This window comes from Anopheles arabiensis, chromosome 3, assembly GCF_016920715.1.
Source record: "Anopheles arabiensis isolate DONGOLA chromosome 3, AaraD3, whole genome shotgun sequence".
Taxonomy (NCBI): domain Eukaryota; kingdom Metazoa; phylum Arthropoda; class Insecta; order Diptera; family Culicidae; genus Anopheles; species Anopheles arabiensis.
In genome coordinates, this window is record NC_053518.1 from 75,622,513 (window position 1) to 75,636,112 (window position 13,600).

A 13,600-nucleotide genomic window follows, 5' to 3' on the forward strand; every position below is an offset into this window, starting at 1 on the left:
AATTTTTTCAACACTTTATTCAAATTGTCCAAATGTTGTTGGAGTGATTTACCAAAAATAATAATATCATCTAGATATACGAGACAGTTTCTTCCTACAAGGTCACCTAAAATATTATTCATGGCTCGTTGAAAAGTAGCAGGTGCGTTTTTCAAGCCAAAGGGCATTCGTATAAACTCGAAGTGTCCTTTTTCTGTGCTAAAAGCTGTTTTTGGTCTATCCTTTTTATCAACTTCAATTTGATGAAAGCCGGATTTTAAATCAAGTGTAGTGAAGTACATGCTTCTACCTAACTTGTCCAAAATTTCTTCTATATTGGGAATAGGGTATCGATCATCGATCGTTTTTTCATTCAATTTTCTATAGTCAACCACGATGCGCCATTTCTCCTTTCCACTTGCATCTGATTTTTTAGGGACTATCCAGATTGGGGATGTCCATGGGGATATAGAATGTTGGATAATACCGTCAGCAATCATTTCTTCGATTTGCCTATTCACTTCTGCTTTATGAATATTGGGGTATCTATAAGTTTTTGTGTGAATGGGTATATCGTCTTTAGTTTTTATTCGATGTCTAATAGCGGTGGTGCATGAAAGTTTTTCTTTTTCTTGATGGATGATGCCTAGATTTTGTTTAAGAATTTCGAAAAGTTTATGTTTTTCTTCTTTGTTTAAATGATCGGTGCGAATTAAATTTTCGAGATTTGCTATGTAATTTTGTGGATGATCATTATATGGGTGTGTGCTCATGTGATTTATTTCGATCATTTTGTCTAATTCATATGTTTTTGCTGGTTTAGTCCAATGAAATGTTAATGTGTCGCCGTAATTCCTGGCAAGAACTTTAGCATATCCTTGTTTTGCTTTATAAACGCCTGAAGGAATTATTGCATCTTTTATTTGAATGTCTTTTGGAAGAAAAATGTTTCCTTTTGTTTGAGAAACAGGAAGCTTTATAATTTGAGAATTATTAGCATTTAATGTAATTGAAGGGGGTTCTAATGTTCTTATTTCTAAGTCGATTGTACGATCGGGTAGAATAAGTTTATGATTTTTTGTATCAATTAGTGTTTCCATATCGGAGAGTGATTCATATCCGAGTATTCCGTCAAAATAATTGTGACATTTGAAAAGGTAAAATTTTAATTTTTTATCTAGAATAGTTATGAATGTGCATTCTTGTGATTTGAACTTACCATTTTTATTTTTTATGGTGATTGTTTCGCATTTTACTCTTTGAGTTAGTGGAACTAATTCTGGATTTAAAAAGTTTTTGTTCGCTCCGCTGTCTACTAAAAGTTTGATGTTTGAGCCATTTAATTTTGTTGTGTAAAAGGGTAGTCCGTTAATTGCGTTTAACTCGGTGGGTTTAAGTTTGCAGTAATTTGAAAATTTACATCTTCTTCATTATCGGTTTCTTCGTCTGAATCGGATTCTTCTGATATTGTTTTTCCGTCATCTTCTTCGGCTGTATGCGAGAAAATTTTGTTTCTCATATTGGACCGTAAGGATTGATCGACATCCATGGGAACAATTTTTGTACGATCTGAAGATGGTTTCATGTTATTGAATGGTCTATTTTCAAGGTGTTTAGGTTGTGAAAATTTATTATCCCTTTTTACATTTTTGTCGACACTAGGATGTTTTTCGAACCCATTATTGGTGTTTGATTTAGTTCTTTCGGCGTTTTGGAATCTGCATAGAAAGGCGTAAGCTGATTCCAAGTCTTCTGGTTGTGCGGTTTGTGCATATCCAAAATATGTTTTGCTCAGACCATTTATGAACGCAGCGAGGCATTCTTGTTCTAAAAACAGGTTAATTGCCTCCCAATGTGAAGCGTATACCGTATTCTGTCTTGCTACTGATTTCATATTGATCAAAATTTCTTTTGTTTTTCTATAGTGAAGGCTCAAAGATTCGTTTTGTTTTAGGTTCCACAGTTGTGTTTGATACGTTGCGATGTTGTTTCGATCGCCATAAACGTTGTGCAAAATATCTGCGACTTCATCAAAAGTAGTAGGGTTTCCGTTCACACAAATAGTATCACGTGCTTTGCCCTCTATCTTATTAATTACGGTCTGTTCGTAGACACTAAATATTTCTGGTGCCACATTGTTTTTGAAGAGGTCTAGTGTTTTTTTAACTGTTGTTAACCAACCGATTAACTGTTTTTGTTTCCGTCGAATCCGGGAATGACCCTAATTGGATCCGGGATACGAAAATAGTCAGCACTGCGACTCGAGGTCGTTGGCTGTTGTTGTTGTTGGAAGCGTTGTAAACTATCATTTTCCGCTTGGAGTGTGTTAACGCGTTCTCTAACGAGCGCATAGATTCAATCAATGCGTGTATATTTTGTTCCATTTTCACTGGAATTTTCTTGTCCCTAGTGAATTTCAAAGAACGAACTTTTGGGAAAGGGGTATATTTTGGCATTCAATTATAAAAATTGTTTGTTGCCTACCGCCTTTTTATTATAAGAGTGGGGAACTTATGCTTTAGGATGTAACTCACCTTTTTTATCCACGTGTCGGGAAATTAGGGTTTTCCGTTACCTGTCCTTTGCTTTGTCCTTCCTTTTCTTCTTTGGTCGCTCGTTGTCCACGGGTTGGGTCAGCGATTGTCCTTCCTTTTCTTCCTTGGTCGCTCGTTGTCCACGGGTTGGGTCAGCGATTGTCCTGCGTTGATTAGTTTACCCAGTAACGCTGGCTGGGGAGTCTTGCCGCTAGCTTTTGTTCGAATGTTCTCTTCCAATTCTAAATAGTTGAAACCAACCGTTCGTGCACTTGTTCTTACACTTTATGAAATAATGAAATTCACGCGATCGTCACGAGTCAACCACGGATCGGGCGATGGAGCAAAGTCCGGGCGATACACAGATTTATTTCCGTTATTTCACTGCACTATACTTGAACACTTGTCACTGAACGTGAATTGGGCCTAGCCGACTGCGCCAATTATGTTTATGATAACCCGGAGTAAGTTTTAAAAAATATTACTGGGGATCTTTATTTGCGAACTGCTAAACTAAGACTAAAGCTAACTTCTGGATTCGGTGGTATTTAGCTAGGCTGGTGTTTTCGGTGCTGCCAGGTTTGCCGGTCACGTTGTCGTCCACGTTTATGATGATCATGTTGCCTCGGTCCGTCTGAGCATACGACACCACACCTGGTCGTGGGAACCTGCTTCCAGTGGAGTTCCCGTTGGAACTTGACTCCGCGCGTGGAGTAACATCGATGGCTCGCTTGCGACCGTTTTCTTACTCAGCACCTGTATCATAGCGCGTAGCGCATGTGTACATAACTAATGATTTAGTAAAAATGGTACTTATCGAAAATCCATCCCTACCAATACTGTTGTAAAATTTTATTATAATATTATTTAATAATTTTATCGATCTTAAATTGCAATAAATGTAATTTCTCGATAGTTTAACTCAAATAATGATGGGCAAAGTGGAAGGGAGATAATAAAACCATAATTTAAAAAGCGTTCAATTTTTACTCCATGTCTTCTCATTACCAAAACCATGTTTACTCATTAGGAATTTCAATTACCTATGGTTGGACGCATAAAACTACTTATTTTGGCTGTTTTACAATGTAAATTTAAAGCCAAATTACTTAGAATTTGTACTGTTTAGCTAGCAGTGATTTATTTCCATGAAAAGCTTGTACATAAGTCATTCTTTAAAAGTTATCAATCTTAATTAAAATGTTCTGTTTTTGCAAAAAAAAAGATCATGTTTCATAAACCAACATGATCGATTTATAAGTATAAAAGACTACTAGGAGTATTTTCCAAAACCTTTCAATTATTTTGCGATGCGCAAATCTATTTACATCGAATTTTCAACCATACCAATGTCAATCATTTACATTTTGCCAGTCCACTAATTTCCTGCTCTCCAGATAAAACTCTTCAACATTTTATCTTTCGTTCATTATCGTCTGCTTTTTTCTCGTTGAAAACATTATTTTTAAAAAATATAAAAAACCCCTTCATAAAGTCATGCAACCCAGCGTACCCAAATATAATCTCGTGCACGTACCAATCCATCCTCTAAACAAGTGTATGGGCACCCATGACGATGATGCTGGTGTAAATTTTATCATCCTTTCGACAATTGTTCACTCGAAAACTGCTGCGGTTGACATATTCATGCGTATTCAAGTGGGCATTTGAATGAAAAGCATCGTTGTCATGCTGGAGGTTTTATTTCTTCCACCGGTTTTGATCGGTGGTACAGTTGAAAGCTGTTGGCTTATGGCGTTAACATTGATAACGATTTTGCATGCGTGTTTCATAGAAGGAAAAACAATGAAAATTTGGAGAACCAATTTTTACTCCAAAACAACGCCTCTTAACTCTATGCCCGTACCGGGAAATGTATCGTAATCCTGTAGATTTTGAAAATTAGATGAATTGCACATGTGAAAGTTGGTACATTTCTTGGAAACGCTCATCAACCATCAAGAAAGCTAACAAACAGATTGGCAAAGTAAATTTTAAAAATAAACTTCCTGGAGCTTCCTGGAACAGAGAGTCTTTTACATTACGTTTATTGAGCGAATATATTCCAGTAAGCATAATAAAGCGTTACCGAATCACAAGAAATTTCCAAAAAACCCATTGAATCCGTTACAGTAACAACGGTGACGGTTGTAACACTCTCTATTCAGTTCACTTGTTTCTTGCTTCCCCCGGGCACAAATCAATCCCACACGCACAGCAAACAGTAAACAAACCTGAAATTACACAGCGACAGACACTTTAGCGCCCTTTCCTTCGCGCCAACGCTTGGGCGGAAATTCCACTTCCGTCCGGATGTCCCACATGCCAGCGTCCCCCATTGCATTGCGAATTAACACCAGGGCCATAGGGAAAGGGAAAGGAACGATAGCGAATGGGAAAACGAGAAGGTGATTAAAATTGCCGTCCCATATATGGGCCGCGTACCCATCCATCGGTCGGGAGAGTGCGCTTCGCCCAAAAGTGACTCGTTTCGAAAGCAGGATTTTGAAGAATTTGTGTGCTTTTGCCGCCCGGTGCCACACCTTGCTTCCTGTTGCTTTGATTCTACGCCAGCTTCACACACCTAGACTTTGTCGTCGAGCAAATAAACACATTATCGTTTTCGAGACGAATGTAACGAAGTGAAATGGCGTGTAATTGTGGAGCGGACACATAAAGCGCGATAGAATTTAAAGATCGACTCGTATTAAATGTTTTGCTCGAAAGTGTGTGCTTTAAGTATGAGCCTTCTTTGCAAAGGATAAAACAAGATTTGGCTCTACTTTTCAATGTTTATTAACTCATCTTCGCATTGTGCGTTAGATTGTATAGAATTTGAGCTGGTATTATGGTATGATAGTAAATATCATACCATAATATCACAATTTCATATTTGTTGTGCTTTTATGTGTTGATTTAAAAATGTAAAAGCTTAATATATCAAAACATCCGTTTCTTTCTAAGTTATATTCCAATAACAGTAATAGCAGGCTTATATAATGAAGATCTAGATAGAATCTTGTAATTTGAAAACAAAAAATAAAACTGTTTAAGATAAACACACGTAGTACAAACATGAATAACTAAACATTTTTAAAGTTGTACACATTTGTTATTGTTGCAAACCTTCAATGTAAAGCAAATAATAGATTGCAATAGTTGACAGTTTTGTTTGTCTTCCTGTGTTATATTTATTGCATTGGGTATATTTTTTATTCCAATATCAATGCTGTATTCTTAAATGTGAATAAAATAGAATTAGTAACTTTTTTTTCATTAAAATTTTACATGGTTTCCCACGATATATTGGTTGGTTCCCTTCAATTTTTGGTGGGTTCCCATATTGTTTTGGTGCGCTCCCACGATTTTTTGGCCGTTTTCCAGAACTTTTTGGACCAATTGTATTGATATCCAATCGGAAAATACCAATAAATGATAGGAATGAACCAAAAATCTATGGGATACGATCAAAAAATCTTGGGAACGCACCAAAAAATCGTGGGAACTGACCAATAAATCGTGGGAAACCCTGTATATATTTTTCCTAATTTTTAAGACACGTCCTCGCGTGTGAAGAGGATTTTGAAAATTACTAGTTAATTTGGCTAGATTACAGGGCTGCGCAACTAAATTTTAAATATCTCCTTTACTCTAAAGAGTGCTTGTGACGACCCCTAAAGAGGCTTAAAACCAAACCAAAACTGGTCCTGACACCAGTTAATTACCTTTTCCGGTTCAAGAACTTACAATAATAATTATTTAAAATTGTTTTCGGTGTAATATTTCCGTCAGGCTTTTGTGGTATATCTTTAATTAAAAAAAAGACAAGTTTGGGGACGTTTGCAGATCATAAGGACAAAATAATAATATTGAGAAAATAATAAATTTTAATAAGAAACAATATCAACCAAATAATTCAAATAACAAATAATACTATCGACAATTTCAAATGTTAACACAGAGAAATAAAAGACTGTTTGTTAAAAGCAAGCAAAGAAAGATGTGAAGCATTCAAAAAAACGTAACAAAGGAGGGAAAAACAGGGCTTCTTTAGCTCCCTACACCAAAGTCATGTCGAAACCACCACATCAGATGTGGCCTAGATTCTCCCCCAGAGGAAAAATGCTTACCAAAATGTAACCACATCTTCGCACATCACGACCAAGCATTCCCACCATTATCCATCCAGCCCCGTGGGCATGTTCGATTATTACCCCGTTTTGTATTGACGCTCGAGAATATTAATACTCTCTGATAAATAGGGAATCATCTATTCAAATAAGACGCCTTCTCCCACCGCTTGCGCACATGTTTGCCGGGCGAGGGCGCAATGAACCACGCTGGTGCCGTCCCGATAATAGCACAACATATTATTATTCATGTTTTTAGTCGGGGTTGAAAGGTTAAAAATGGAAAGAGGAATTGAATCTACAAAGGGGAAGAGACCGACCATGCATGGCCCAGCAAAAGTTTGGGAAAATGTTTCGGTGGGAAAGTCACTCCAGAGGGACGAAATTGACTTTTGAATTGAAGTTTGAGGGGATGGGAAGCTCTGATCGAGAGGCAACAGCCACTGATAAGAAGGGTTACTGATTGTGATTTACATCGTTCCAGCGGAATATTCAATGCTGCTGGTAAGCTTCCATCTCCAGCGGCACATGGGCAACTTCCTGATACAAGTGTACGGACCGTGCGTGCTGCTGGTCGTCCTGTCCTGGGTTTCCTTCTGGTTGAACCGCGAGGCAACGGCAGATCGGTAAGTATGCCTCACGCCAACCGATTGCCTCCATCACCACCACGGTATGAAGGACGCATCTCTCTGCTTTTAGGGTTTCGCTCGGCATCACCACCGTACTGACGATGACGTTCCTGGGTCTGGAGGCGCGCACCGACCTGCCGAAGGTACCCTACCCGACCGCGCTGGACTTTTTCGTGTTCCTTTCGTTCGGCTTCATCTTCGCCACGATCATCCAGTTCGCGATCGTGCACTACTTCACCAAGTACGGCTCGGGCGAGTGTTACTTCAGCGTGGACGAGCTAACGTCCAGCTCGGACGAGGACGACAGTGACCGGGAGGCGCCCGATCGCAACGGTCCCGGTTCGTCCCGAGCCGCCCAACATCATCACTCCATCAACGTTGCGGGCCCCGCGGGCACGCCGGGCCGGTGCGGAGGCAAGCGCTGCTCCACCATTACCTCGATCAGCGGTGCTCAGGGCAGCGGTGCGACGGACTCCCGCATCATCGAGGTTATACCACTGTCCGTGTGTTCCTTCCCGCTGACGCCGATGCGGAAGACGCCCAAAACTTCCTGGACCGACGTGTCCTGCTTCGGCGGGGGCAGTTCCTGTGGCGTTGAGGACTCGACGACCAGCGACCCACACGCCAGCACCTCCACCGTGGAGCGCGCCGGGGCGTATGGAGCGCCCATCGAGCCGGCCACTACCTCGTCCTCGTTCGCGTCCCCGCCGACGACGTCCGCGCTGGGCGGCCACCATCGAAGACGGTCGGGAGCAGCAGGGTCCACGCACGGCGGGGTGCAGCAGCACCATCTCACCATCAATGCGCCGCTGACGGCGTCGGAAACGCACGGCACCAATGGGCACCGCACGCGCCGACGCAGGAAACGAGCGCCACGGTTCAACTCGGTCTCGAAGATCGATCGTGCCTCGCGCATCTTCTTCCCACTGCTGTTCCTGGCCATCAATGTGTTCTACTGGTATCTGTATCTGTCGCGGAGCGAGCGACTACCCCAGCAACCGAAGGTCGGATAGGAAGGGCCCCGCAGGAAGCTTTGATTGATGATCTGTGCCCTCCACACGAAAGAAAGCCGCAAGGAAGCGAAGGGATATTGAACAAAAAAAATGTAGTAGCAATAACAGAAATTGTTTCTAAGTTTAAGCCACGAAACCGAATATTCCGTTGTGTAGTGTAGTGAAATTAAATTTAAATTGCTAAAACTAAATGTGCCAATTTTGGGGAGAAACGAGGAACTAGAGAAAAAAACCAGTTGGGCCCGAAACAAAACCAAGAGAAAAAAAAACGCTATCAAAGATGCTACTAGAAGTAACAAAAGAAATTAGAACATTAGATGAAAAGGTAGAAAAGAAAGTAAAGAGAGAAAACCTACCAACTACATTGAACAAATATTGTCAGTTAAAAAAACGCGTTGGGACCAGATGCGCTTACTAAACAAGAAAGAAGAATTGATTAAACAAATGTTGGAGATATTTGAAGGAAATAGGTACAAGGCCAAGCGTAGGATGTAGAACCCGCACAGCAACGCAATGGGGGCAGGAGGAGCTTCTGGTCAATTTTGAGGATCTGGCATTCGTTCCACAAACAAAGCCGACGCGTGTGCCGCAGGTACGGACGGTCAGGTTGATAGCAAAGTAAGGGGCGGGGATGGGATAAAACAGAAAACCGTTACCACTAGCAGAGATTTAAAAAGCACGTTTAACAAATTGCCATAGTAAAACCAAAAAACAATGTTGGATGTGTGTCGGCAGTAGTGAAAATAAAACCAATAGTGTTCAATAGTGTGCGTTTGTGCAGGCGTTTGAAGTAGTGATGGGAAAATGAAATTTTTGTCGGCATCGATTCCGGCTAGCTCCGAAGTTTTCTGGAATCGATTCCGGATAGTAGGAATTGGATCGGCTCGGAATTGGATCCGAAATCGGCTTCGGAATTGGATCCGGAATCGGCTTCGGAATTGGATCCGGAATCGGCTTCGGAATTAGATCCGGAATCGGCTTCGGAATTGGTTCCGGAATCGGTTTCGATATTGGTTCCGGAATCGACTTCGGAATTAGATCCGGAATCGGCTTCGGAATTGGTTCCAGAATCGGCTTCGGTATTGGTTCCGGAATCGGCTTCGATATTGGTTCCGGAATCGACTTCGGAATTGGATCCGGAATCGGCTTCGGAATTGGTTCCAAAATCGTCTCCGGAATTCGAATTGGAAATCGTCTCCGGAATTGGAATCGGCTTCGGAATTGGTTCCAAAATCGTCTCCAGAATTCGAATTGGAAATCGTCTCCGGAATTGGAATCGGCTTCGGAATTGGTTCCGGAATCGGCTTCGGAATTGGTTCCGGAATTTACTTCGGAATTGGTTCCAGAATCGACTTCGGAATTGGATCCGGAATCGGCTTCGGAATTGGTTCCAAAATCGTCTCCGGAATTCGAATTGGAAATCGTCTCCGGAATTGGAATCGGCTTCGGAATTGGTTCCGGAATCGGCTTCGGAATTGGTTCCGGAATTTACTTCGGAATTGGTTCCGGAATCGGCTTCGGACTTGGTTCCGGAATCGGCTTCGGAATTGGTTCCGGAATCGACTTGGGAATTGGATCCGGAATCGGTTCCGAGATCGGTTCTGGAATCGAAATCTGCACAAGAATCGAAAATGGCTCCCAAATCAGATTCAGGTTCGAAATCGGAGTCGGTTTTGGCATCTCCATAAGAATAGGCGTTTGGGTTCAATGATGATACGTAGTAGTAGTAGAAAAGGATCAAAATTTACTTATAAACAATCCATTCTCATGGAGATTCTCAGACTGCTTTCACTTTTGATACTTCTTATTTCAGTTCAAGAACAGATGCTCATTTCGGAGCTAATTCCAATTACCGTTCAATTCCATTACCGGAGCAAATTGCGATTCCCCGATCGATTCGGGTTTCGGAGTCATCTCCGGAATCGGCTCCAGAATTGGAATCGGCTCCGAAATCGACTTCGGAATCGGAATCGGCTCCGGAATTGATTCTGAACACGGAATCGGGTTGGTCCGATTCCGAGCTCCCACCACTAGTTTGAAGAGGTCCGAATTTGTCATTTCGAAAATATAATTTGCTTACGCAAGAAAGCACGTGACAAGGGCGATAAGAGGGATTTTAATTAGGCACTTAAAATAATTTGTTCTAACGATATTTTTAAAAGCTTTTGCAACAATGTGATAGTTTATGGGCGATTTTTTTGTTGTTTCCCATTTTGCCAAAAGCGCACATTTATTGAGGTATTTTTTTTTTCAACACTCTCACGAACCAATTGTTTAAAACAACGGTTACACTTTCGCACCATCTCATGCTGAAACAATCTTACAGCACTTACAAGCACCTCTCAGCCATCCCCCCCTCATCACAGATACGGCAGTAAGTCACCCAGCTTAGGTAGATACACATCCGGCACCAGTGCCCTCACCGCCGGATCCTCCGACTGTCCGTACTTTGCTATATCCTCCGCCTTGTGTATACCCGTTTCGACCAGCAGCGTCTGGAAGTCACAATTCTTCCCCAGCAAAATGTCCGTATTGCACCGATCGCCAATCATGAGCGTACGGGCCGGATCCACATCGTACTCCCGGCGGATGATCTCGCAGATGTGTGGATTCGGTTTGCCCATCACAATCGGTTCCCGCTCGGAGCAGGTCACCATCGCCTGCACGATACTGCCCGTGCCGGGTATAACCCGGTCCGGCATCGGGAACCGCTCGTCCGTGTTCGTGCCAATGAATATAACGTCCGGATTGTTCAGATACGAGGCCGCTTTCATCATCTTGACGAAGCTAAAATGCTCATCGAACCCAACGATCACGGCACCGACGTCCGGATCGGGCACAAAGCTGGCGACAGTGTCCGCCAGACTGCCCTGGATCGTGTCCGGCCCGATGCCGATGTGCCGTATGCCAACGGCGTCCAGCTCCTTGGTGATGCCCGTCGAACCGATCGTGTACACGGTCTTGGAGAAGCCCACACTCTTCAGGTACTGTGCCGCCAGGTACGCAGTCGATATGATATTGTCCTTAAGTAAGCAAAAAAAAAAAAAAAAAAACGATGTGTATTCCATTTTCCGACCCATTTGTCACACCGGTTTACACTTACGATAGTCACGTTAAAGCCAAGCTTGACCGCTTTCTCCACAAATTCCGGGCGCGTTTTCGTCGAGTTGTTCGTCACGAAGAACAGCTTCTTGCCGTTCGCGATGAAACGATTTATCACCTCGGGCGCCCCGGGCAGCGGGTTGTTGTCCACCCAGATCACCCCGTCGCAGTCCGTTAGCACCGTGTCGAACGAATCGAGCCACTGCTTGATCTCGGCCGGCGAAAGGGAGCCAAGGTTTTGGCCACTGTATTTCGACATTCTGGACAGCCGATTGAAGCTAGCGGGGGAAAGACTGTATGAATAAACGGGTAGGGTAAACACACTTCCAGGCAGATGGATACTTACGATCGGGTTAAAAAGGACATAAAACACACAGAAAACGATTGTTTAGTGCGTCCGGGCTTGGCTGACCCGTCGTCGTCGACGAGGAGGGGAATTTAATTTGTGCAACCCATCTGACATTGGCCAATGTCAAGCGCAAATTGTCAACAAACGGCGACAGTGTGTCAGTTTGAATTTAAAATTTATCTTTTTAATTACTTTAAAACAGAAAGAATGAATTTAAAAGTCTGCTTAAAGTGTTCTGTTATATTTTGGTAATATTTTTGCAAACAAAACAAAAACATTCCTCGCTTTTCGTACTCACCTTCAACCAACGCTACGAAAAGGTATCGCACCGTTCCTTCCTAGCAGCACTGAACCGCACGCTATAAACACGCGCTTCTTGCGACCGCGATCTGTCAAAGAGCAGCGCAGCTCCGCGGACGGGGCTGTGTATATATTTTTTTCCGTTTGTTTTCCTTTGTCTTTCAACGCGAGCAGTGTAGGTCGCTGGCTGTGCGTGCGTCGCCGTGCTACGTCGTCGAAGGTTCACACACTCTATGCTGGAGCAGCACCAGCGGCAGCAGCTCCACCAATTCCTCACAGCGCAGTAACGTAATCGCATCGTATCTGAAGAAAAGAAAAGAAGTGCTTTTGTGCTAGAATGCAGCTCGGAATGTGATTGTTGTTGCGGAAGGGTGTTCACAAAAATGGATGTGCCACAGGAAGAAGCATCCCCGTGCCTGGTGCCGTGATTTACTGCTGCTGCCCCCCGTTCAGAGCGCCAGCTACTACGAGAAAGCAAAAGGCTCATAATTGTGTGAAAAAAATCATTCTCCTCATTGCATAGTGTTTAAGAGCTTAATTGTAGTGTGAGTGTGTGTGTGTGTCTAAATCTCGTCCGCGTACCAGCAAAAGTGTAAAGAAAAGTAAGTGAAGTTCGAATAGATATTAAAGAGAAAAAAAGTGTTGTAAAATATTCCCCAAAAGAATGTGTGCAAACGTTTGTGTTAGTGTGTGCGTGCTGATGTGATTGGGATTTTGCTCTCGCTTGGTCCCATCTCCCCCATTTCGTTTTCTCTCGCTCACACTCTCTCTCTCTCTCTCGCGTTCGCGTTCGTCCCTTGCTCTCAGGCGACGTCCAAGGGTGAAGGCCAAGCAAAACCCTCGAAGAAGATGATGCTGTGCCAGTAGCAAGAAGCAAGAAGATCGTTAGAAAGCGGCGTAGAATCAATTCGTTCCCATCACTGTGTGTGTGTTTGTGTGCAGGGCAAGAAGATATTTAAAATCATCATTGTTTCCCGTACTTCGTTTTCGATCTGTGCATGAGAAGGAGAAGATTACGCATTCACAAGGAGGCAGTAGTGGTAGTGGATGGTGGTCGCGACCTTTCACTTCCCCCTACCTCATTTTTGTGCACAACCAACCCAACCCAGCCAAACGCACGCAAACACGGGTGAAAGCTACGTTGCGCCACTCTTTCCTGTCCGCCTGCTTCGTTCCTTCCACCCTTCCACCCCACAGCCTTTATCCTTCAACCGCTGGCAAGTTGGCAAGTTTGGGGCCACGAGCCAGGTGTCCTTTGCACGGTTGTAAACAGTTGTGCGCGCGCGCGCCCGCTCGAACGCTCGATTGCGCCTCACCATCCGTTCGCGTAAACAATTCTATATTGGGCACGCAGCAGCACCACACATGCACACACACACACGGTACACACAGTGGCACAGTGGCAATAGCGCAAAAGTTCGTCATTCGCTTATCACATTATCCTTTAGCAAGCTGGGTTGCACGTGCACGTCGTGTAAACGGCGGCCGTTTGGCCAAAGAGGTGGCCATCGCCAATTGTGCCTTCAAGTGGCCACTGCTTGCGTACAATTATCAAGCCAAACGT

The 13,600-nt window shown here is 43.2% G+C and overlaps 3 protein-coding genes across 7 annotated transcripts in view; 2 read left to right on the forward strand and 1 right to left on the reverse strand.

The window, feature by feature from the left end:
* The window catches only part of LOC120905093 (gamma-aminobutyric acid receptor alpha-like), a 68,424-nt gene extending 59,371 nt beyond the window's left edge, over positions 1–9,053 (forward strand). For both annotated transcript variants that reach the window (XM_040315790.1, XM_040315791.1), the window contains exons 8-9: positions 7,128–7,269; positions 7,343–9,053. In XM_040315790.1, coding sequence (XP_040171724.1) covers positions 7,128–7,269; positions 7,343–8,285 — 1,085 coding nt within the window. In that variant the 3' untranslated portion in view covers positions 8,286–9,053. The remainder of the gene's footprint in view (positions 1–7,127; positions 7,270–7,342) is intronic.
* Positions 9,054–10,464: 1,411 nt separating this feature from the next.
* On the reverse strand, positions 10,465–11,867 carry LOC120905094 (glycerol-3-phosphate phosphatase-like). Its single transcript, XM_040315793.1, has 3 exons — positions 11,734–11,867; positions 11,389–11,665; positions 10,465–11,308 (listed from the first exon to the last, which is right to left on the reverse strand). Exons 1-3 carry the CDS (start codon positions 11,751–11,753, stop codon positions 10,646–10,648), a joined length of 960 nt encoding a protein of 319 aa, XP_040171727.1. The 5' UTR covers positions 11,754–11,867; the 3' UTR covers positions 10,465–10,645.
* A 318-nt stretch (positions 11,868–12,185) lies between these two features.
* The window catches only part of LOC120905091 (DENN domain-containing protein 5B), a 31,918-nt gene continuing 30,503 nt past the window's right edge, over positions 12,186–13,600 (forward strand). For all 4 annotated transcript variants that reach the window (XM_040315787.1, XM_040315788.1, XM_040315786.1 and 1 more), the window contains exon 1: positions 12,186–12,638. The gene's annotated coding sequence lies outside the window, so the exon portion shown is untranslated. The remainder of the gene's footprint in view (positions 12,639–13,600) is intronic.